The 25,395-nt window shown below is 34.9% G+C and overlaps 1 protein-coding gene across 6 annotated transcripts in view; it reads left to right on the forward strand.

Moving 5' to 3' along the window:
• The window catches only part of STAG2 (stromal antigen 2), a 137,329-nt gene that overhangs the window by 83,158 nt on the left and 28,776 nt on the right, over positions 1 to 25,395 (forward strand). For all 6 annotated transcript variants that reach the window (XM_012001503.1, XM_012001505.1, XM_012001507.1 and 3 more), the window contains 17 exons: positions 100 to 251; positions 1,771 to 1,844; positions 2,964 to 3,087; positions 3,895 to 3,993; positions 4,091 to 4,170; positions 8,889 to 8,996; positions 10,323 to 10,434; positions 13,642 to 13,759; positions 14,180 to 14,283; positions 15,323 to 15,415; positions 15,864 to 15,953; positions 16,584 to 16,787; positions 18,581 to 18,651; positions 18,889 to 18,976; positions 19,070 to 19,150; positions 21,253 to 21,345; positions 23,809 to 23,983. In XM_012001503.1, the coding sequence (XP_011856893.1) occupies positions 100 to 251; positions 1,771 to 1,844; positions 2,964 to 3,087; positions 3,895 to 3,993; positions 4,091 to 4,170; positions 8,889 to 8,996; positions 10,323 to 10,434; positions 13,642 to 13,759; positions 14,180 to 14,283; positions 15,323 to 15,415; positions 15,864 to 15,953; positions 16,584 to 16,787; positions 18,581 to 18,651; positions 18,889 to 18,976; positions 19,070 to 19,150; positions 21,253 to 21,345; positions 23,809 to 23,983 (1,866 nt within the window). The remainder of the gene's footprint in view (positions 1 to 99; positions 252 to 1,770; positions 1,845 to 2,963; positions 3,088 to 3,894; positions 3,994 to 4,090; positions 4,171 to 8,888; positions 8,997 to 10,322; positions 10,435 to 13,641; positions 13,760 to 14,179; positions 14,284 to 15,322; positions 15,416 to 15,863; positions 15,954 to 16,583; positions 16,788 to 18,580; positions 18,652 to 18,888; positions 18,977 to 19,069; positions 19,151 to 21,252; positions 21,346 to 23,808; positions 23,984 to 25,395) is intronic.

Below are 25,395 nucleotides of genomic sequence, written 5' to 3' on the forward strand. Positions count from 1 at the left end.
ATTAGCTCATTTCTGCTTAATTTTTCTATTTGATATTAAATTGTAAATTTTTGTATCTGTTAGATTAATTTCACCATACTTTTACTCTTTAAAAAATAGCTATGAAGTTGATGACAGCTTTGGTGAATGTGGCACTAAATCTTAGCATTAATATGGATAATACACAAAGACAATATGAAGCAGAACGGAATAAAATGATTGGAAAACGAGCCAATGAGAGGCTAGAACTCCTTCTACAAAAGCGGAAAGAGGTAAACTTTTATATTGAATATTTAGGCTATTGTGTGACCAACTTGGTTACCATTAATTAGGATATAACTTTGCTAGTGGCTCAGATAATTGTTTTTGAAATATTTAAATGTAAATAACATTTCAAACTATTTGCCCAACAAAATTCTGATGAATATCCATGCCAGCAATACTGTTTTCTTACGTTCAGTCTGCGTGGACTACTATTAAGAGTAATTAGCTTTAAGTAAGGGGACTGGGGTTAGTCTGACAAGTTGTTTTAAGCTTTAGTATTATTCATCTCTATGGTGAAAAACCTTTTGTCAGGATGAAAAGAGGTTTCACAATTAAAATCACTTTGAAAAATAAAATCACTTTGAAAAATAAAATCACTTTGAAAAATAACATAAGCTGTTTATTACTATCTAAATCAGTGTTTTTTATACAGTAGAAGGCATTTGTTTAACATTAATGACTGACCACCAAATTCAACTTTGAATGAGGAAAATGATTTTTTCAGCCTTATGCGAAATAACAGTAAATGAAATCTTTTGATGCTGCAGCTGTAATTTAAATTCTTTCTTCATTGGTGATAAACTATTTTGCTATCTCATAATGGAGATGTTTGTTTTCATTTCAAATAGGCAAAGTCTGATTTTTCAAAAATATTAGTAATGCAGTTGAGTTCAATAGTTATCGTGGTAATCTATGAATTATTGACCTGATTCTGAATTTTTTTGGGGGGGAAATTAGTAGCTAATTTTAAATTGGTTATTTCTGAAATAGTTAATAACTTAACATATCCAGACTCAAGAAAACTAAGAAAAATCCTGCTCATATTTCCCCCATGTCTAAATTCCTCATCTTTTTCATATAATTTGAAATATTGATACTTTTCCCCTTAATTTATGTATATGCTGTATAAGAAGTGATATATAGTAACAATAAACTACAGATTTCTTTACAGTGCCTTTTTTTTTTTTTTTTTTTGGAGGCAGAATCTCACTTTGTTGCCCAGGCTGGAGTGCAGTGGCACTATTTCGGCTCACTGCAACCTCCACTTCCCAGGTTCAAGCTCCTGCCTCAGCCTCCTCAGTAGCTAGGATTATAGGCTTGTGCCACCATGCCTGGCTAATTTTTGTATTTTTAGTAGAGTCAGGGTTTCGCCACATTGGCCAGGCTGGTCTCGAACTCCTGACCTCAAGTGATCCGTCTGTCTTGGCCTCCCCAAGTGCTGAGATTACAGGCATGAGCCACTGCATCTGGCCTTCTTTACAGTTCTTTAGTGGAAATTTATGAGCATTAGGAAAAAAATTAATCTACTAGCTAAATATTAAAATCCCATTCAAGTGTTTCAGGTATTAAGGGACTTTACCTGATAATATAACTGTTAATTTTTCTATATGGTTACTGTTGTCTAGTAAAATTCAAAATTCACCAGAATACTGGGGAATTCTGCTTTTCTCGTGCTTATAACAACTTACAGGTGTTCATTTGGTTGTCTTCCTTTACAATTGAAAAGAAATGATGTGTTTTTTACAGCTTCAGGAAAATCAAGATGAAATAGAAAATATGATGAATGCAATATTTAAAGGAGTGTTTGTACATAGATACCGGTAAGTTGTGACAGTTTTTTCTCAAGTAGCACTATATAATTTCTACTCAGCAAGTTTGCATTTTTACTGGTGTAGGGCATCTAAATTAGTGGGAAGAATGTTACAGTAAAATCAATGTTAGACTCTAAACTGTGCCACTGAGTCACTCTGGGCAAGTTATTTAACTCCTGTGAGTTTGGTGTTTCCCATCTGAAAAGTGGATAATGCTGTGCTTGACTTGTAGCCCGTAGAAGTTACTGCTATTTGGAGTCAGGCTACATAATACTTAATTGCCTTTGGATGCGCTATGTTAGTAGAACCTGCACATGCTGACTCTTGACTCTTTTCCCTTCCATTGAGTATCAGTGGGAAAAATTGGATAGGTTAAAGTGAGATGTTTTCTTCTGCTGTTTTGAATGAACAGAGGAAAGAAATAGTAATCTTATTAAATTTCTGCTGTAACCTATTCTTAAATTTTGGTAGTATTTTTATTCAGCTTCTTTCACATATCCTCAACTTGGCAGTTACTGAATCAGGTTAATGTTTGCTTTGTAATGTCTCCATGTCCATTCTTACCTTTTCACTTCTATTGTCACCGTTACCTTAGTCTGTTTCTTCATTCTATGCCTAGAGATTATTGCAGTTTTGCCAAAATATCCTTTTATTGTGTTATTCCTCTGCCTTCCATGACTCACCAGTACTTACAAGATAAATTTAAAATCATTTATTCTAACATTCAAATCCCAGTTGAACTTGGCCTCAGTGTAATGTGTAAATAATTCTTACCTGGAAATTATGCTCTAGCAGACAAGTGTGCCTGCTGTCTTCTGAACACATCATGCCCAGCAGGTGTGAGCAAAGACTGGGATACGTTTGGTATAAAAGGTGTGGGGATGGGATTTTGTTTGTAGTTTTATATAATTTTAAGTATTTATGTGTTGATAATTATGCTTTGCCATCTAGACTGTAAGCTTTTGGCATTCAGGCCCATGCTTCATTTATATATTTTTAATCTCTAGTAATACTTAAGATAGTATCATATTCATAGTAGATCTGAAGTACTTGGCATCTCTTGAATAAACCATAAGTTTTGTGGTATATTGGCACTAATTATGCATCGCTTTTCCTTCCTCCATTCAGTGATGCGATAGCTGAAATTCGAGCTATATGCATTGAAGAGATTGGCATTTGGATGAAGATGTATAGTGATGCCTTTCTTAATGACAGTTATTTAAAATATGTTGGTTGGACTATGCATGATAAGGTAAGATGTGCCCTTCAGACTGCTTCTTTCTACACATCGGCGTGGCTGCCTGCAGCTCTCATTCATGAGTTATCTGCCTGTATATATACCTGGTGACACATTTCTGTAAGCCTCCCCTTTATTGTTTTCTATCTTCTCTGTAAAAACTTATTTTCTGTCACATAAAGTCTGCTAGATAGTTTTGAATCCTGGCCACTGATTTAACCATTAATGGTGAATCAGTTTTTTGCTGAAATATTAGAATCATGAAGGTGGTAGGAGTGAGACATTTCTTAGGGCACAAAGAAGAACCATTACTCTGTTGTTATCTGAGAGCTATATACTTAAAAAAAAATTCTTCATTTTTGATCTTCTCTTTTGACAAACCTGTATCTTAGCCAGATTATACCTTACAGCTTGGTTTCTGACCTTTTTAATATGTTTTCATTAAACTACCATTCTCTTAGGCTGCCTCTTCACTTGCCTTGAAGAAGTTAATTGTATATAATTCTTTCCAAACATTACTTTCCATAGTGGAAAATATACTGTGACACATGATTCTATTGTTTTTCACAATAGTTTTGTTCTGAACAAATTTTCAAAAATTATCCTTTGAACTTCAGAAACAGTAACCCCATAGGTATTTAGTTGTAAATGTATGTACTGATTACTATTTTTGCATTATCAAAGATGATAGTTTCTGAAGGAATGCTATGGTATGAAACATTTAAAATTTTAAAGTAGAAAATATTGTATACATCTTGAATATTGAAGTTGAGAATACATAGAGTTTTAATTCATTGTCTCCTTTTTTTTTTTTTTTTCTAGCAAGGTGAAGTAAGACTCAAATGTCTTACTGCTCTACAAGGGCTTTATTATAACAAAGAGCTTAATTCCAAACTGGAACTTTTTACCAGTCGGTTCAAGGTTAGTATTACTTAAGAATTTACAAATAACTTGTCATTTGCAAACACTTTCCTCTTGCTTTCTTTTTAAAAATATTTTAATTTTTTTTTGTCCTTAGGATAGAATTGTGTCTATGACCCTTGACAAAGAATATGATGTTGCAGTACAAGCAATAAAATTACTCACTCTTGTTTTACAGTAAGTATGTATTTGTTGCATATTTGCACTAATGTTCAGATATCTAAATAATACATTAGAGTATTTGGTTCAAACTCATCTAGGTCTAAATTTTAGTAATGGAGTTTTACAGCTAGAAGTTGAATTTCTTCATGTATAGCTGAGAAAACACAGGAAGAAGGAACCGTAGAATATGGAAATTCTGACCGAGCTAGGAATTCATGTGTTCCCATTCTCTTGGCCGATGTATTTCCTATTTTTCTGTTTCTGATGCTTTTGAAATAAGTTAAGCACATCAGTGTATTAAAAAACATGCTTATTATATTTTGTTACACTTTTAGAGTATGAGCATTTATAAGAATGTCTCTGTTATACTTCTCATAGCACTTTTAAACAATCTGAATTTAAGACCTATTCTATGTTAATATCTGATAGTGATGTTATGTTATTCATATTTTTCGTTTTTAAAAAATGGTAGTAAAATATAGATTATGTAAAATTCACCATTTTAACCATTTTAAAGTATGGTTTACTGGCATTACCTATATTTACGTTGTTGTACAACTGCCACCACTATCCATCTTCAGAAACTTTTTCATCACTTTATTCTGGAGCTCTATACCCACTAAACACTGATTCTCCATTGTCCCCTTCCCCCAGATCCTGGTAACCATTGTTTTATTTTCTGTCTCTATGAACTTGCCTATTCTAGATATTTCGTGTAAGTGGAATCATACAATATTTGTTCTTTGCAGCTGGCTTATTTCACTTGGCATAATTTCTTCAAGTTTCATACATTATTATAGCATGTACTCCTGTTTATAGCTGAATATTTCACTGTATGTATATTCCACATTTTATTTATCCATTTTTGCATTGATGGAGATTTGGACTGTTCCCACCTTTGGTTATTGTCAGTAATGCTGCTATGAACATAAATGTGCAAGTATGTGTTTGAGTCTCTGCTTTCAGTTGTTTCATGTATATACCCAGAAGTGGAATGCTAGATCATATGGTAATTCTGTTAAATTTTTTTTTGAGGAACCGCCATAATGCTTTCCACAAAGCTTGGACTATTTTACATTCCCACCAGCAATGTACAAGATTTCCAGTTTCTTTTCTTTCTTTTTTTTCTAAGATGGATGGAGTCTCACTCTGTTGCCCAGGTTGGAGTGCAGTGGCATGATCTTGGCTCACCACAACCTCCACCTCCTGGGTTCAAGCGATTCCCCTGCCTCAGCTTCCCAAGTAGCTGGGATTACAGGTACCTGCCACCACGCCTGGCTAATTTTTGTTTTTTTAGTAGAGACGAAGTTTCACCATGTTGGCCAGGCTGGTCTCGAACTCCTGACCTCAGGTGATCCACCCGCCTCGGCCTCCCAAAGTGCTGGGATTACAGGCGTGATGCACCCGGCCAAGATTTCCAATTTCTGTACGTCCTCACCAACACTTGTTTTCTGCATTTCAGGATAAATATTTATCAGGTGATATCTCTATACCAAGCACTTGGGTAGTATGTTGAGAGAGTTAAAAATCAGAGTCTTCTCATTTCAAAATAACACAATTTTTTATAAAAATATCTAGAAATAAGAAATCTACCAGGTATATGCAAAGAAACATTAATAAAATGCAACTAAGGGACATAAAAGAAACCTTGAATTTGGAAAGCTCACCTAGAAAAACTCAGTATTTAAAGGCTTTGTAGTCTTCCTATTCTGTATATTTACCACAATGTAAATAGTAAAGGCAAAGGATTTTTTTTTTTTTGGCCATAGCAAGCAAATTGTGACATTTCATATGGAAAATTTATCATGTAAGAGTTGCCAGAAGAGTATGATACAAACTAATGAGTGAGGACTAGCCCAATATAATTTTAAGTCATGTATTATAAAATCATAGTAATTTAAAAATTTTGGTCCTGGTGCATGAATAGACAAAAAAGATCAATGAAGCAGAATAAAAATAGAGATAAACACATATGCATCAATAAAATGACCATGTAAGGCTTTTATGAGCATGACACAAAAGCTAGATATAAAAAGATCAATGAATTAACTATATAAAAACCTAAAAATGTCTGTATGGCATAAAATACCATAAACTCAGAAAACTCAGATTGGGCAAGATATTTTTGCATCAAAGGAGTTAATTTCTGCAAATCAATTAAAGAAATCTGTAATAATAGGAAAACAGTCAAATATTATGGATCAGATCATTGATAGAAAAGTACGAATTTAAACATGAGAAGATGTTGGGCCACCCTTATAAACATATATATTAAAGTGAGACTTTTAAATCTGTTTGCTTAGCAAAGATAGAAAGTGTTTGGTAATAACACTATATTGTTGAGGCTATGCCATTACAGGCCCTTTTACATTGTTGATGGGAGTATAAATTGGTCTAAGCTCCTTGGAGAAAAACTTGACAGTATCTGTCAGAATTTCAAATGCTCATGTTCTCTAACAAAGCATTGTTTGTAATAGCAGAATTTTGAAAACAACCAAGGGTGCATATCAATAGAGGAAGAATTGGCTGGGCGCGGTGGCTCACACCTGTAATCCCAGCACTTTGGAAGGCCGAGGCGGGCGGATCACGAGGTCAGGAGATCAAGACCATCCTGGCTAACACCGTGAAACCCTGTCTCTACTAAAAAATACAAAACAAATTAGCTGGGCATGGTGGAGGGTGCCTGTAGTCCCAGCTACTCGGGAGGCTGAGGCAGGAGAATGGCGTGAACCCGGGAGGCAGAGCGTGCAGTGAGCCAAGACTGAGGCACTGCACTCCAACCTGGGCGACAGAGCGAGACTCCATCTCAAAAAAAAAAAAAAGAGGAAGAATTAAATTAGTATGTAAGATAATAGCAAATATAAGCACTTTATATGGATAATTTCATTTAATACCATAGCTCAGTGAGATGGTAGTGGTTATTCCCATTTCTGTGAATCGGACAACATTGCAGTAATTAAAAAGAAGGTAGTTCTACAGATATTGACAATTCAGGGAATTCACTTACCTTGGAATTTCTTGAGCAGTCTGTTAACTGTTGCATTCTTTCTTTAATTTTTAATTATATTTTAAAATCATAAATGTTATATACACATGTTGTATATAAAATTTTTGAAAGAATTCTGAAATAAAGTAGTAGTATGCTACATATATTTCTATAGCTTCTTTCCCACCATCCTCCATAGTACACTAGAAGCATCTTATTTCTGATATTTTTATCAAAGATAATAGACATAGCCATTCATGTTGATTTTCAGCCATCTATATACCTAATAATTTAAATGTCTTAGAAACGTTCCTTTTCAAAAAGTTAAAATGAGTGAACTTCTGTAGAATTACAATACTTTAACTTGTTTGATTCAGTGTTTTTTTGTTTTGTTTTTTAGAGACAAGGTCTTGCTCTGTCACCCAGGCTGGAGTGCAGTGGTGTGATCACGGCTCACACTCCAGCCTCGCCCTCCCAGGCTCAATCCATCTTCCCACCTCAGCCTCCTAAGTAGCTGGGACTATAGCTACTGTAGTCCCACCATGTCTGGCTAATTTTTTTTTCTTTCCGTTTGTTTGTAGAGATGAGGTCTCATGTTGCCCAGGCTGTCTCAAACACCTGGCTGGGCTCAAGTGATCCACCCACTTCAGCCTCCCAAAGTGCTGGGGTTACAGGTGTGAGCCACTACACCCAGCCTGATTCAGGGTTATTTTGTTAAAAACACAAAAGTTATTTTTCCAAGAACAATCTGATATTATATAAAGAGCAATTGAAATCAATGTGCTTTTGAAACTTGAATTTTAACAATTTAGTATCTTTTTCTCTCAAAAAGAAGTAATACTTCTTAGACATCAGACTTCTGGAAGCTTTCAGCACAACAGAAAACCAAAAAGAGGATCTGTGTGCTTCAACTATCCAGTCTTCTTAGGCTTTTTTCCTCTGGCAGTGGTCCTATAATTTGAATTTATATATAATAGTAAAAACCTAGATTATATATTACAGTAGACTAGAAGCATACTGGGAGAGAAAGACCTCCCAGGGGCCAGAAATCTAAATGCAGTTGCAAGGGAAGAATTCACAGTGTTTACTCTGGGGTACTGTGGTTAATGGACCTTAATAATGATTATGATTATCGAAAATATTTTGTTAGGCTTATTTTGTTCTTTAAGGATAAGAAAAAGAAAATGAACATTACATTTTAGTAAGATTTTTTCCCCCCAGTGATTGCAATTAAAGATCTTTGGCACTTAGATTTTAGTTATTTGGGAAAACCACTTGCATTGCCTTATATGGTGTTCAGTACATGGTGGATGAAGCATTCTTGATTGATGTGATGTAAATGAGACATTAGTATATTTTGATGTAATGTTGTGACTTAATATTACTATGAAATATAAGCAAAGTATTATATTATCTGCGATTTTTAACTCTAAGCTTTTAGCTTGCTGCCTCTTTACTTTCTATATCAGTTTTCATTATTTTGTCTTCTTCTTCTGTTAGCAGCCATGTGACATAATTCTCTTAAACGTTTGTTTACCTTCTGCATTCACTTTTAATTTTACCTGCCATTTATCTTTGATAGATTTTGGTAGATGGTGATTAAATAAGCTTGATTTGTTTTTTCTTCCTTTAACACGAATTTGTGAAGCTTTACAACTTTTTAAAAGTATGAACATAAATTTTGGTACTGTTAATATGCTTAGAATTTTGATGTTACTAAAAGCACCTGTTATTGCTTATTTCTTAGGAGTAGTGAAGAAGTTCTTACTGCAGAAGATTGTGAAAATGTCTATCACCTGGTTTATTCAGCTCACCGGCCAGTAGCAGTAGCAGCTGGAGAATTTCTCTTCAAAAAGTAAATCTATATTTCTGTTACTCATTTTCTGAGGCATACTTTCATAACAGTAATTTGTTATGTTACACTTGACATTAAGATTTTATATATATATAACTTATTTTAAAAATTACTACAGATCATATCGAAGCTTTCACATTTTACTTTTTCCTTTACAAGTTTAGATTTCTCCTAAGTTCTTTGATTTATTTAAGTTAGGTCTTTAAAGGGAAATGTACCCACGTCTTTCAGTGAACATGGTTAGAAAGATACCTAACTATATTATAATATTAAGGCTGACCTTCCTAATTGTTTACCCTTCTAATACCTGCTTCAGCTTCTAAATATTGCTTATGCTATATTTAGTCTTTTTTTTTTTTTTTTTTGGAGACAGAGCCTCTCTCTGTTGTCCAGGCTGGAGTGTGCAGTGGTGCGATCTCAGCTCACTGTAACCAACCTCTGCCTCCCAGGTTCAAGTGCTTTTCGTGCCTCAGCCTCCCGAGTAGCTGGGACTACAGGCTATATTTAGTCTTCAAACTTATTTTTCCTTTGCTTTAGAAAATATTAAAAGGTTCTTCAAGTACTTAATAAAGTTCGACATAAGAATCCCAAGAATTCTACAGTCTGTTTACTTTTATGATCCTATTTAACTCAGATTAGGTAGTATGAGTAGAAGTGTGAATATCTGATCACAGAAAACTCTCAAAGATTGTTATATAATGGCTTTCAAAGAGACCATTTTGAGCCATATAGATTAAACTTTTCTTGTTGCTATGATTTTATTAAAATGCCTGTTGGGGGTGCAGCAATTATTAGAAAGAGTAGGTAGCATAAAACATTTACACTACAGTTTTCTATTCATTGCTGTTTAGTGTTAATTCTCTTGTTGATTATGAGGAAAAATGCCCATGCTATCCATAGTAAAAGGACAGTAAGTTGGGGTAATTTTGCAAGAAGGATGGAAGGAAAGTATGTGTTTTGTTTTCAAGATGAATGTGTATCATAGATTTTTTAGCATAAATGGTGTAGCTTTGTCAATGTATTACTTTTATGAAAGGCAACAGTTATATAAAATACAGTAAAGTTTTTAAAAACAAATAATTTGTAACGGTACAATTAACTTGAGAAATTAGTTTAAAAGGACTTAGAATTACCATCAAACGTGAAATGAAAAAGGTTTATAGCAATTATTTGCGTGGTGTGCCATAATGTTGGATGATATCGTACTTATCCAGTTCTCCTTTACTCCTTTGTTAGATGCTTAGATACGAAATCCACTTAATTTTTTTTTGATTAGGAATTTTTTGTTGTTGTTGTCATAAAATAAATATTTCACTTTTTTCACAGGCTCTTCAGTCGTAGAGATCCAGAGGAGGATGGAATGATGAAAAGAAGAGGAAGACAAGGTCCAAATGCCAACCTTGTTAAGACGTTGGTTTTTTTCTTTCTAGAAAGTGAGGTTAGTTGATAGTATTTATTTTATACTTAGGTTCAAAAAATTTTGGAAAAGGGGTTAGAATGAGGCACATTAAGAAAATATATATTCCTTGTAGCACAGTAAATTGTGAATAGAATGGAGATCTACCCACTCCCCAAATTTCTTTAAAAATATGCTTTCTACTTTTTTTGTTTTGGTTTTTGTTTTTTTTTGAGATGGAGTCTCGCTCTGTCACCCAGGCTGGAATACAGTGGCGCCGTCTCGGCTCACTGCAGCCTCTGCCTCCCAGGTTCAAGCATTTCTGCCTCAGCCTCCCGAGTAACTGGCCTTCCAGGTGTGTGCCACCATGCCCAGCTAATTTTTTGTTGACTAGGCTGATCTTGAACTCCTGACCTAAAGTGATCCTCCTGCCTTGGCCTCCCAGTGTTGGGATTACAGGCGTGAGCCACTGTGCCCAGCCACTTTCTACTTTTAGTAAGATGTTCAAACGGTTGGATTTATGTATAGTGCTGAGAATATTAATTTTAGAGTTCAAAATCCTATTTGTCAGTTGGATTACTCTGCTTACTATTTGTGTGATCTTGGTTTAGCTACTTACTCTTTCTAAGCCTCAGTTTCTTAGTAAAAAGATGAGTAGTAAATTCTTAGTTAACACTGAAATAAGTTGTATAAAACTTAACACAGATCTAGAACATTGTAAGATTTCAAATGTTGATAACTGCCATTGCAATTGTAGATGTGGACTTAAACTAGTCTCCCTAAAGTTGGAAACCTACAATGTTAGCCAGATTTTGAGAGGGCTCAAAATTTATTTTGGTGTTCATATTACATATTATTTGATTAGTGATCGGGCCTTTTAATTTTCTAGTTATTTCTATATATGGATATATAATTGGTTTTTTATTCTTTAGGATTTTCTACGTTATACCATCAGGTCATTTATAAAGAAAGATAATTTTCCTTTTCCTTTCCAGCATTTTTTTTTTTTCATTTTTTTTTCTTGCCTTACTGAATTGGCTAAGACCTTCAGTAGAATGTTGAGTAGGGCCAGGTGCGGTGGCTCACGCCTGTATTCTCACCACTTTAGGAGGCTGAAGCGGGTGGATCGCCTGAGGCCAGGAGTTTGAGACCAGCCTGGCCAACATGGCAAAACCCCTTCTCTACTAAAAATACAAAAATTAGCCAGGCGTGGTGGTACATGCCTGTAATCCCAGCTACTTGGAAGGCTGAGGCACAGGAATCGCTTGAACCAGGGAGGCAGAGGTTGCAGTGAGTCAAGATCGTGCTACTGCACTCCAGCTTGGGTGACAGAGCAAGACTCTGTCTCAAGTAGACATCTTTGGATTGTTCCTGATCTTATGGGAACAGTGTCCAATATTGCAGCATTAATTACCTTGTTAGCTATAGGTGTTTTGTACCTATTTATAATCAGATTGAGAATATTTCCTTTTATCCTTTCTTTGCTGAAAGTTTCTAACATGAATGGAAATTGAATTCTGTAAGATGCTTCTGCATTCCTTGAGGTGATTGTTTTATTTTTATCCTTTACTATGTTAATGTGTTGAGTTATGTTGAATGACTTTTTAAATGTTGGATCAACCTACTTGTTCATGATGTTATTCTTTTTATATATTGTTGGATTCCGTTTGCAAATATTTTATTTTATTTATTTTTTTAAGAGACTGTGTCTTGCTCTGTCCCTCAGCCTGAAGTGCAGTGGCGTAATCATAGCTCATTGCAACCTTGAACTTCTGGGCTTAATTGATCCTCTTGCCTCAGCCTCCCTAGTAGCTCCGACTACAACTGTGTGCCACCACACCCAGCTAGTTTATTTTAGAATCTTGTAGACAATGGGGGTGTCTCGTGTCCCAGGCTAGTCTTCAACTCTTGGGCCCAAGCAGTCCTCCCTCCTTGGCCTCCCCAAGTGCTGGGATTACAGGCATAAGCCACAGCACGTGGCCCGGTTTGCCAGTTTTTGAGGATATTCCATGTTCATAAAGCATTTAGATTTAGATTTTTTTATTATTTGTAATTGCTTTGACAGATTTTTTTTTTTTTTGTATAATTATTATGATTTGCACGCCCCCTCCTCCCCCTGCCAAAGGAGTTGGGAAACAGTAGGGGTTTTTTTTTGTTTTTTTTTTTTTTTGTATACAAGGTCTCACTCTGCTGCCCAGGCTGGAGTGCAGTGGTGTGATCTCGGCTCACTGATAATCTCCACCTCCCACATTCAAGCGATTCTTCCCCCTCAGCCTCCGTAGTAGCTGGAATTACAGGCACGCGTCACCACACCTGGTTAATTTTTGTATTTCTAGTAAAGACAGGGTTTTGCCGTGTTGGCCAGGCTGGTCTTGAACTCCTGACCTCAGGTTTTCCACCTGCCTTGGCCTCCCAGAGTGCTGGGATTACAGGTGTGAGCCACCATGCCCAGCTTTTAAGCTGGGCCTTTTAAGGGTCTTTTAAGCTTCACATAATGAAGAGAATGATTTGCTTATATATTGAATTGACATACATTTTGTGTTTTAATTAACCATTATCATTCCCGTTCAGGTAAAGTAAATTCATAGCATACCTAAGAATTGAGAGTAGCTAACTGATATAATATTAGGTCCAAATAAGCAGTATGTATATAATTTCTTTATAAAATACTTTTCAGGGCAGGTGCGGTGGCTCACACCTGTAATCCCAGCACTTTGGGAGGCTGAGGTGGGCGGATCACCTGAGGTCAGGAGTTTGAGACCAGCCTGGCCAACATGGTGAAACCTCATCTCTACTAAAAAATACATAAATTAGCCGGGCGTGGTGGTGCATGCCTGTAGTCCCAGCTACTTGGGAGGCTGAGGCAGGAGAATCACTTGAACCTGGGAGGTGGAGGTTGCAGTGAGCCAAGATCGCACCACTTCCCAACAGCCTGGGCGAGAGTGAGACTCTGTCTCTGCCCCACCAAATACATATAATTTATTATAAATATATAAAAATATTAAAAAATGTATATTTTTCATATTAATGTTTTAATGATAATTGTTAATGTGTAATGATGCTACCTAACACGTCTTTCTTACAGCAAGCAGACTAAGGCAGTTTCTTCTCTGTCCTTTCATCTATTTGACCTCAAAAAATAGACAGCTGTTTGAGAGTTTGTAGATGGTATCAATAAAGTTTCCATTCTTTTGAGTTAAGGCTAGTGTGCTTATTGTCTAAGACCACGTTGCTCTTTTTAAATTTTAGTTACATGAGCATGCAGCATACCTTGTGGATAGCATGTGGGACTGTGCTACTGAGCTGCTGAAAGACTGGGAATGTATGAATAGCTTGTTGCTGGAAGAGCCACTTAGTGGAGAGGAAGGTAAGGATGTTTAATTGTGATATTTTTGTTTAGACAGTTTTGTAAGTAGATTTTTACTCATTCCATTTGTTTATCCTTTTAGTCAAGACAATTTGATAGAAAGTCTTACTTTGTGCATAGTTTTGTTTTCATGTAAATATTATGCTATGTAAAAAGATGTAATTGCTGTCAGCACTTTATTTTTTTCTTATCTGGGTTATTTTCTTTACCCAAATGTATGAATCTGTGGTGGATAGATTTGGGATGCTGAGGGTTTTAGGAAGGTTGTCTTTTCTGTGATACAGTAATGGGATTTTCTTTAGTACCTTAGGGCAGGTTCTGTTTACAGGCAGAAGAAACTGTTATGTAATAATTACAAGTGGCATATAGGGAGAAGAAATAGGCTCTTTTTGACTTTTTGACTTTTTTTTTGTTTTTTAGCACTAACAGATAGGCAAGAGAGTGCTCTGATTGAAATAATGCTTTGTACCATTAGACAAGCGGCTGAATGTCATCCTCCCGTGGGAAGAGGGACAGGAAAAAGGGTATGACAATCAATGTCTTTTCAATATTCTAAACTCCATTTCTCCTTTTTCAGAATCTTTTAAAAATTCCATTTTAGCCATGAAACAAAATTTTTTAAAATTTTGTTTTATTTTTCAGACAACCTTTGCTTATAAATGTCTTAGAGGTAAATTTTAAAGCATTAGCAATTTGAGAAATTTGAGTTCTCTATAAGATACTTTTTTAGTTAACTGCAGGAGATATGATTGACAGTCCCTGCCTTCATGACTGAATGTAGTGTACACCATTTGGAATGGTGCAGTTGTATGTTCTATTTATGGAGTTGCTTTCTTTTTCTTCTAAAATAAAATCAGAAGTAAAAATCGAGATAATTTTTTATTAAAATAAGGAAATTTCTATTTCCTGGGATCATATTTTAGTGCATTTTTGTAAAGTTTATGTGAATTTGCATTTTATACCAACAATTCCACAGGCTTTCAAACTTTTGACTGTAAAGCATAAAAATTCTTTTTTATATTGTGACGTATTACACATGAATATATTTGTGTTTGTGCATAACTGAAACAAAATTTTATCAAAGACAAGGTGATGTTTTCTATATTTTCTATTTCTGTGTTTAAAAATTTCTGTTTCTTTTTGCTAATTGCTGATAGCAATTTAGTGTTTTGAATTTGTTACTTATGTGTCGTGTTCCACAGCCTAGAATAAGCAGAAATGCTGGTCAATCCCAATATTTTATATATAAGCTCCTAAACTATATTTCCTATTTTTAACCGATTCTCCAACCATCTGAAGGTAGAGTTGATGAGTCTTATTGGATATTGATTTTCCCTCTAGGACTATGTAAAATTTTTTTTGTTATTTCAGGTAGCTTTATGTTTTTATAATGTGTAGTTTTCTCTTTCGTGTCACTTTTAGGGTTAATGTTTTATGGTGAAATTTTTGTGTCCATCTCTTGAAGTTTACTTTTAGTAATCATTTTGTATGTTTTAACTAAAACTTGAACACTTAACAGTGCTAATGGGCTTAATAAATATAGAAGTCTTTCTGTTACTTTAGGTGCTTACAGCAAAGGAGAAGAAGACACAGTTGGATGACAGGACAAAAATCACTGAGCTTTTTGCCGTGGCCCTTCCTCAGTTATTAGCAAAAGTAAGTTTGTGTCGATATCATAGTGTTATTAAGAAATCACAGTTTTTTTTTTCTAAATGCCTCACAGAATATTATAATGCTTATTGCGAGATATATATTTTTTTTTTTTTTTTTTTTTTTTTGAGACGGAGTCTTGCCCTGTTGCCCAGGCTGGAGTGCAGTGGCGCGATATGGGCTCACTACAAGCTCCGCCTCCTGGGCTGACGCCATTCTCCTGCCTCAGCCTCCCCAGTAGCTGGGACTACAGGCATCTGCCACCACGCCCGGCTAATTTTTCTTTTTGGTATTTTTAGTAGAGGCGGGGTTTCACTGTGTTAGTCAGGATGGTCTCGATCTCCTGACCTCATGAACCGCCCGCCTTGGCCTCCCAAAGTGCTAGAATTACAGGCATGAGCCGCCGCGCCCGGCCTTATAGTGATATTTTTAACATGATCTTTGTATTTCACAGTACTCTGTAGATGCAGAAAAGGTGACTAACTTGTTGCAGCTGCCTCAGTACTTTGATTTGGAAATATATACCACTGGACGATTAGAAAAGGTAAGATTATTTTGTGTAAAAAAAACCTTTAAGAAAAATTTTTTAGTTCATTTCATCATAGCGTTTGTTTATATTTCTTAAAATGTGTTTTTGGGACATATTTTAAGAAAGGAAACCTATAGCTTAGGTCTTCTGTACTTTAGATTAGTTTGACTCACAGAATGGTGGTAATGATGCTTCCCTTTGCTTCATGCCCACAACTGTACCTTCATTCTTAGCTATTATGTGACTGTGTCACTGATCATTTATGGAGACTAGGGGTGGATAACTAGATAATAACAATTAGATGAGATTGGGTTCATTCAGGGTGGTATGGCCATAGACAATAGTAACAATTATAAGACAAAATCAACTAATATTTATGGAACACTTTTGCTGTGTTCTATGAATATATGTTAGTGTTCTCACCACAGCCCTATGAGGTAGGTAATATCTCCCTTAAAGTTGAGGAATAAGTATGGATGGATCAGTGTATTTATTTATCATGATTAGAAAAGCACCTTAAAATGTACGCTCTGTGTCATAGAGTTACTGTATTTGACAGTTTTTTCCATGGTGGTGTGGTGATGTAGTCACCTTATACCTATCACATATGCCTTAGTTTTGATGAAAAATATTATTATTTTGCAGCATTTGGATGCCTTATTGCGACAGATCCGGAATATTGTAGAGAAGCACACAGATACAGATGTTTTGGAAGCATGTTCTAAAACTTACCATGCACTCTGTAATGAAGAGTTCACAATCTTCAACAGGGTAGATATTTCAAGAAGTCAACTGATAGATGAATTGGCAGATAAATTTAACCGGCTTCTTGAAGATTTTCTGCAAGAGGTATATATTATAACTATTACAAGTATTTTGTCAGTTGAGCACCTCTACTCCAGTAAGCCAATTAGTCACCCAAGTGTTAGTCTTGGTGATAGTCCCTAGCAGTATTTTGAAAAGATGTTCAGCCTTTTCATTCTATGACTCACCAGGCTGCTACTCCACCAAAATAAGAAAGTGTTAAGAATCTGTGACTCAGAGAAGGTGAAAGCAAAACTAACATCTTTTTTGTTTTGAGAAATGGTCTGGACAGTTACCTGGTTAAACCAGGGCTGTTAAGGAATAGGGTGTTAATGGAACAGAAAAGGAGAGCTGGATTTAGACTAGATAGCCTAAAAAAGTGGTATTTCTAAGTGTTTTGGCAGTGTAGGTTAGGGAAGGACATTATGTTTTTTTTGTTTGTTTTTTTTTTTTTGAGACGGAGTCTTGCTCTGTTGCCCAGGCCGCAGCACAGTGGTGCGATCTCAGCTCACTGTAGCCTCTGCTTCCCAGATTCAAGCGATTTTCCTGCCTCAGTCTTCCGAGTAGCTGGGACTATACGCATGTGCCACCGTACCAGGCTAATTTTTGTATTTTTAGTAGAGATGGGGTTTCACCACGTTGGCCAGCCTGGTCTCAAATTTCTGACCTCAGGTGATCCACTCGCCTTGGCCTCGCTAAGTGCTGGGATTACAGGCATGAACCACCATACCCGGTCTGGGTTTTGATATTATAAAACTTTTTCAGTTTCCTGTGTTATTCTCTTGTATTTCCAAAGAGGCTTAGTGCATAGCACTTAAATACACTTGTATTTTTGTTGTGATTGTTATTTTTTCTGGAAATATTTACATTAAATTTTCTTGAATGAAATAAAAATTCATAATTGTCAAATTAATGCTGTTAGCCTTTTCCACATCACTTTTATCATTAATGTTGTAAAATCATATGGACTTTGTAATTTCTAGTTTTCTTGTTTTATTAATTACTCATTTAACTTTTATTTGGTGTATATCGTTATTCTGGGCTTATTAAGTTTTACTAATTGGAGGTTTGTGCAAATATTTTGATGTACAATTATTACCTTCTTAAAAATTTTAATAGCTCTACTCTTGGCTGAATATGATTTTGATTAGGACAAATTCATTTAAAATCAAGCAGTGGTTTGTTAATTAAATTTAATTACTTTGTAGAAGAGTTATAGTTTAAAAACAAGTGCTTTTTTGAGAGAACTACAGTTCAACACAGTAGATTTAGTAGTGTGTAAACAATTTTATGTTTCCTGTAGTAAGACTGGTAAAATTTTTCAAAACTTAAGTTACCCTAAGTTGAAAATGAATGAAATTAATAAATATTGATATCCAAATAGGACCAGCATATCTAGTCATTATTCAGGGGGTTTTTCCCTATTTATTTGTGATTAGTGTCATATGTCTTCATGATGATATACATTTAAGGTACTTAGGTTTTGTCCTTTAGGTATTGTCTTTCTGATATTCTTGTCATTTAAGTATTTTATTGTCCTAGTGCATTTATTACTGTGAAAAAATAGATGCCTTTATAATTTTGTGTCAAGTTTACTTAGAAGAAAAAGAAGAATGTCATTTTCATTTTTTCTCTTAGTTATGATGTTTCTATGATAACGAACTTGTGTTGACTTATTACCCCAGCCATATTGCCTTAAATTTGGCCAGATCTAGGTATTGAATGACAAAGTTCGTTTGTGGGTTTTGTTACGTTATTCTTTATTTTTCAGGGTGATAGTAACATTTTGATAGCCTAGGATTTTTCACTCTGATGGTTCTTAAGTATAATTTTCATAGGGTGAAGAACCTGATGAAGATGATGCATATCAGGTATTGTCAACATTGAAGAGGATTACTGCTTTTCATAAGTAAGTTGAATTTTGAAGTTCCTGTTTTCTTAAATCTGTAGAAATAAACTTGCATGTTTTGTGGGTTATAATGTTAATTTCTAAGCTAATTTGTTGTTGTTGTTGTTGTTGTTGTGGGGGCATTTTAAAGTTTACTGCATTTACTGCATTCTGTTAATAGTCAAGTCCAAAACAACTGTCATTAGGTTTAGCTTTTTAATAAAGCTTATTTATTTATTTATTTATTTATTTTTACAGTGCCCATGACCTTTCAAAGTGGGATTTATTTGCTTGTAATTACAAACTCTTGAAAACTGGAATCGAAAATGGAGACATGCCTGAGCAGGTTTTTATTTATTTACTAGTTACACATTTAACTTTGAAAAGTGAAGTCTTGTGACTTGTAAATTTTAACAGTATCCTTTGATTCTTTTTACAGATTGTTATTCACGCACTGCAGTGTACTCACTATGTAATCCTTTGGCAACTTGCTAAGATAACTGAAAGCAGCTCTACAAAGGTTTGTGGTGGTTCGATAGTGTTTTTGTTAGACTAAGTATCATTAACGGTTTTCAGCAAACTTACACATTTAATGAGATCAGTTATTTCAGTGAAATGTTGCTTGTTTCTAATGTACTGTTATTTATAGTTTGATAGTGGAGGACATCAGTATGGTTTGTTTCAAGGTATGATTTTTAATTAAACATTGTTGTTCACTTTTGAAGGTTGCATAATCTGTGGTTTTCTGTATTCTCAAAGTTGATGACCAAGAGCCTTTGAAACAGATATAAGTATTAGATTACATAAATTGAAGATAATAAACCAACTGCCCCTAGATCTTCTTATGCTCTGGTATTGTTTTGAGATAACCTTATTCATATTCAAGATCTCTCTAGTGATGTTCCAAATTCATGATCAATCATTTTCTGATTGAATATATAATGTGCTAGTGCCAGCTATTAGTACATATAGAGCTTTTAAAGCTTTACCCATAATGATAATCCTTAATGTGTTTAGTAATTGAACTAAACAGGACTGCCTTTTCCATTTGTAAATTGGAAGCTTAAACATTGTACTTGTAGTACTGGATATTGCCTTAAATATTGTTTGGGCTCATTTTTAGAAATATCACGCAATTTCTGAGAGTTCGGGAGTTAGGTGTTTGTAGGCATTTTCTTCAAAAAGTAATCCTCTTGATAATAAGTTTGTGTTGCCTAAACCCAGAGAATAATGTTAAATACTTAGAATTTCTCTGGGCTTTTAAGATGCTGTTTATATCTACAAATGGATTTTTCCTCTTGAAAAATCAATATAGTATTGTTAACATTATATGCTTTTTTTTTTCCTCCCTTTTCTTTTGAGGCAGAGTCTTGCTCTGTCATCGAGGCTGGAGTGTAGTGCAGTTTTGGCTCACTGCAACCTCTGACTTTCGGGTTCAAGCAATCCTTGTGCCTCAGCCTCCTAAGCTGCTGGGACTGCAGTCACGCACCTCCACGCCCACTAATTTCTGCATTTTTAGTAGACATGGGATTTCACCATGTTGACCAGGCTTACGAACTCCTGGCCTCAACTGATCTGCCCACTTTGGCTTTCCAAAGTGCTGGGATTACAAGCGTGAGCCACTGTGCCCCGCTCATTGTGTGCTTTTTATCAGTTAGGAAAAAGTTAATTTCACTAAATGTTAAGCTTGTAGTAGGAACGGTGACTATATTACCATATATAATTGCTCACCTATGTTGAAAGTTAAAAAATAAACTGGAAAAAAGGCAGTATTTTTAGTATAGGAAAGGAGTGAATATAAAATTATTTATGGTAAGCCAGGCACTGTGGCTCACGCCTGTACTCCCAGCACTTTGAGAGGCTGAGGAAGGCCACTCACTTGAGGTCAGGAGTTCAAGACCCGCCTGGCGAACATGGTGAAACCTTGTATCTACTAAAAATACAAAAATTAGTCGGACGTGGTGGTGTGCACCTGTAATCTCAGCTACTCAGGATGCTGAGGCAGGAGAATTATTGCCTGAACCTGGGAGGCAGAGGTTGCAGTGAGCCGAGATCATGTCACTGCACTTCAGCCTGGGCTATGAGCCGAGATCATGTCACTGCACTTCAGCCTGGGCTACAGAGTGAGCTCTATCTCAAAATAAATAAACAAACAAATTAATTAAATTAAAAGTTTGAGACATTTTAAAGTTTATAGTAACACCACAAAATGTTTTCTATTCTGAGTTTTTATAAAGTACAGCAGTATCCTTCTAACAAGAAATGGAAGATGCCATTTCTTTTTTATTATTTTCTTCCATTTATGGGTTGACCACCCTTGAAATGATGTGAGCACGGAGTGTAAATCTTTATTAGCATTCTGTGCTAGTGGCTAAAGCCTTAGGATATTATCTATTAGTGTACCTCATATTTTTAAGGCTGCACTTTGGTGAGATTTGTAAGACAAACCGTCTCTTTGTTTTCATTTCTAGTAAATTATAAACAAGAAATTTAAATCAAATGCACAAGTAGAGTTAATAAAGCTATATATGAGATAATGTTTTATGTAATTGAAAACATTTTAAAGAAATGCTGAATTGTTTATACAATATTTTTTAAAAGTTAATGTTAAATTTTTTCAAGGAGGACTTGCTGCGTTTAAAGAAGCAAATGAGAGTATTTTGTCAGATATGTCAACATTACCTGACCAACGTGAATACTACTGTTAAGGAACAGGTTAGTAATTACTATAGATGGTAATCTTTTTGTAAGCAACTTTTATAAAATCTGAACTAATGTAGAAAGTTTAAATAATACTAAGATTGAGCAAAGCAGAAATATCTTGTATCTGCCTATGTATACTATACTAAAAAAATAGGTCAATATATTGGACTTGTGCATAATAAAATTGATTAATTTCATGTGGGGTTTATAATTGCATTATAGATTACCCTTATAGTTAATTTATGTTGTTGTTCCTTTATGACACATGATAAACAGACTTCTTCATACAAATTATAGATGTATGAAATTAACAAAAAGTCATTCCTGAAAGCAACTAATATAACAAGTTTGCTCCAGGATAGAAAAGTCCACGACGTTTTGTTCTCTGAGAATATCAAATGTTGGCATTCTCGCTCATCCTGATCTTTCTGTGGACCTTGTCTGAAATAAACATTTATAGTCACTCTTCCAAGTGTTAACCTTCCCAGCCCATATGCCTTCATGCTTCCATTACTTCCAACCTTTTCAGTTCTGGAAATAGACTGTTAACCTGGTTTGATCCTAGAACTAACGTCATGTTCAGTTCTAATTCTCTAATTGAGAGGATTAAGCTTCGTTGGAAACATGCTTTTCAAATGCTTTTATGGGAAGATGTTTTCACAAGCATTTCATAATAACTATTAATATGGTATAGTCAAAATGATTATGGTGATTTCAAGGTTTGCAACCATTTCATACAGCTTAACCTTTGTTTTTTCAGGTAGAATCCCAATAGTCAACCTGACTATGATTTTTGGACACTGTGATATGTTCAGATATACCAGCCCTTTTGTTTGGCACTTGTTTTTATTTAATTAAAAAATACCGAAGCTAATTTTAATAAAACATATTTGGATTTCTATAGTTTAAAATGTCCATTCAGTGCCCAGCTGTTAGTCTCTATTTTTTGTATTTCCATCTCTCTCTTGTCCCTACCATACATATATGCTTGGTCACACATGAATTAGAAGGTATTCAATGGCCAAGATGCAGTTACTGAATTTTGCTTTTTTTTCTTTTTTTCCAGAAATATGAAGTATATAGCCATAACTTACATTGCTGAATTCTTTCCAATTTTATATGTGTTGTTTTGAACTATAGCAATAAAGGGTGTGGTACTTTAATTTTCATCTCTATAATTCAGATGAAAGGAACAAGATTTCTGATGGTAGTAAATTGAATTTAGATTTAAACTCTTGGAATAGGATTTTAATGACATGCACGGATCCAAACCTAATGCATGAAATATTACTTTATATTTGCATGGGACACCAAGTTATTCAGCATAATAATCCCTATTTTTACAGCATTAACACATAATCCTTGTGGGTTATCCTGTGTAACTGCCTATATAATCCCTTGCTCAGGCCATAGAGGTTAATTATTTAGTTATTAAACAGCTTGTGTGCCCAGTCTTCCCAACAGCTTCCCAGAATGTGTCCTGGTCAGCTCACTTGATTTGTCAGTTCAGCTAATTAGTAAATATCATCATACTTAATACGTTATATCCTTACTCTTTATGTTGCAAGTTTTTGTAAACTGAAATATGCTAATAGGTATAAATTACTACTATAGTAGTTAGGAGAAGAGACTGAAGGAAGGGGTAAAAACATAAAGAGAAAAAGTAAATATGGTTGGTTCCAAAATGGCAAAACTGTTAGTAAGATCTACTTTGTGCTCTGTATTATATTGTCTTTCCAGGAATGGGCTTCCTTTAAACGTATTTTCTGGTTTACTTTGTGACCCTAAATTTCTATTTTCATTACCCCTTCCCAACAAATAATTAACTAGTCTGTAACTCCATTTAAAATCCGTGGCAGAGTTTTTATTAAGCTCCTTGAGATACAACTTCAGCCTTATGTTTATTATAATATGTTCAGGTTTACCTGATAAATAGTAAGCAGCCCCGTATCTGGTTATGTTTTCTCTACTTAATCAGTACACGTGTGAACAATGAGAGTACTTAGTAAGTACCACAGATTTTGTGATCTCTATTCTAATACTTACCTCTTTAATGTTTTTTCTTCTGTAGAATGAAGAATGGTACCAAGTTTATACATTATTTCATGTTTGAGAATGAATACCTTGGGGCATTGCAATATAGAGCAAAGTAGGGGATTTGGAGTTAGAAAACCTGAGTTTGAGTCCTGACCCTGCATGTTTTGGTAGTGTGTAACATATTGTACAAGTCACTTAATGTTGCTGAAAATTTAAAAAAAAAATTGTGAAATTTGCAGTTAGTAAAGCATTATGCAAATATATATACTTCTCAGCTTTAGAGTCTTAGGAAAATACTAAACATTGATTTCTCTTAAGATTTTTAAATATAGAAAGTTGGATTCTGTTTCTGTGTTAAATATGTAAATTATTTGTGGCAGTTAGTGAGAAATCTTGGATTATAGCATGCTTTCCTCTTTTTTTTTTTTTTTTAAATAGGCCTTCACTATTCTGTGTGATATTTTGATGATCTTCAGCCATCAGATTATGTCAGGAGGGCGTGACATGTTAGAGCCGTTAGTTTACACCCCTGATTCTTCATTGCAGTCTGAGTTGCTCAGCTTTATTTTGGATCATGTCTTCATTGAACAGGATGATGATAATAATAGTGCAGGTAATTTTATTGCCATCTTTTTATTAAATCTGTGTGTCCACCATAAAATCAAACTTAAGTAACAATGATGTACATTGGTGCACTAGAATGTATTTTATCCTTAAAAACGTGAAACACAGGTATATATTCCAGTGCACTAGAATATATTTTATCCTTAAAAACGTGAAACACAGGTATATATTCCAGCACATTTATGTTCATTTTTTGTACTATTGTGAAGAAAATGTGATGTTGCAGAGTATAGGCTCTCAAGTCAGATCTCTGCTTCTCACTAGCACTGAGCCTGTTTTCTAATTTCTAACTACCTCATAAAACTGTTAAAAATCAAGCCAAATGACTAGTACAGTGCCTGGACATATAGCAGGTACTCAATAAAATTTACTCCCTCTTGCCCTTATTTATTGGTAATACCAGTATGCAGATAATTTGGGAAGAATCAAGTATTTATGTTAGTTTTTGTTGTGTACTTGTATACCATAGGTTTTTTTTAAAATTTTGGGAGTATTAATGTGATTTCTGAATGTTAGAAAAATGTTTGAAACTGCTATGTAAAAGTCTGAGGCAGTATAGAATGTTCACAGGAAAAGAATCAAACCAGCCTCACCTAGTGTTAAGTTACTCTTCACACCCTAATTGTTTACACACCCTAATTGCCTACTTGAGCATGAGGTCATGGAAAAGAAGTGATATTTGGTGGCGTCTTTGTGGGTTTGTTTTTAGTTTGAAGGTATATTTTTTGTTTATTTTTTAGAAACAGAGTCTCACTCTGTTGTCTAGCCTGGAGTACAGTAGCATTATGATAGCTCACTGAACCCTCAAACTCTGACCAAAGCAATCCTCCCATCTTAGCCTCCTGAGTAGCTAGGACTACAGGTGGTGTGCCACCGTGCTTGGCTAATTTTTTGTAGACATGGAGTCTTGATATGTTGCCCGGGCTAGTCTTGAACTCCTGGCCTCCAGTGATCCTCTTGCCTTGGCCTCCCAAAGTATGAAGTTATACTTAAAGGAAAATACAACATCAACATGTGTATATCCATACTGATGTATCACTGCATATCAGGGTGTAAATAAACAGGTAATTCTGTATACGGCATGTAGCTTATTTTTAGCAATAGAGAGCTTTGTGCTCACATACTAAAAACTTACTCTGAACACAAATGAGAAACCCAGAGTTGCCCAAACAGTTGTCAGAATCCATGTAGTGAAGGTTATATACTTTGAGTTTTTCATCTGTTACTCTAAGCTATTGGCTTAGTTATGCTTTTATTCATCATATTGACATTTATTGGTCAGCAGGCAGTTTACTAGATGGTATGGATATGAAAAGATGAAACAAGGTATCATCCTTCAAGAATTAAATTCAGGTTGAAAAGAACCAAGTAATTATAGTGCGAATTTTTTTTTTTTTTTTT

The sequence above is a fragment of the Mandrillus leucophaeus genome, unplaced genomic scaffold (genome assembly GCF_000951045.1).
Source record: "Mandrillus leucophaeus isolate KB7577 unplaced genomic scaffold, Mleu.le_1.0 Scaffold661, whole genome shotgun sequence".
Taxonomy (NCBI): domain Eukaryota; kingdom Metazoa; phylum Chordata; class Mammalia; order Primates; family Cercopithecidae; genus Mandrillus; species Mandrillus leucophaeus.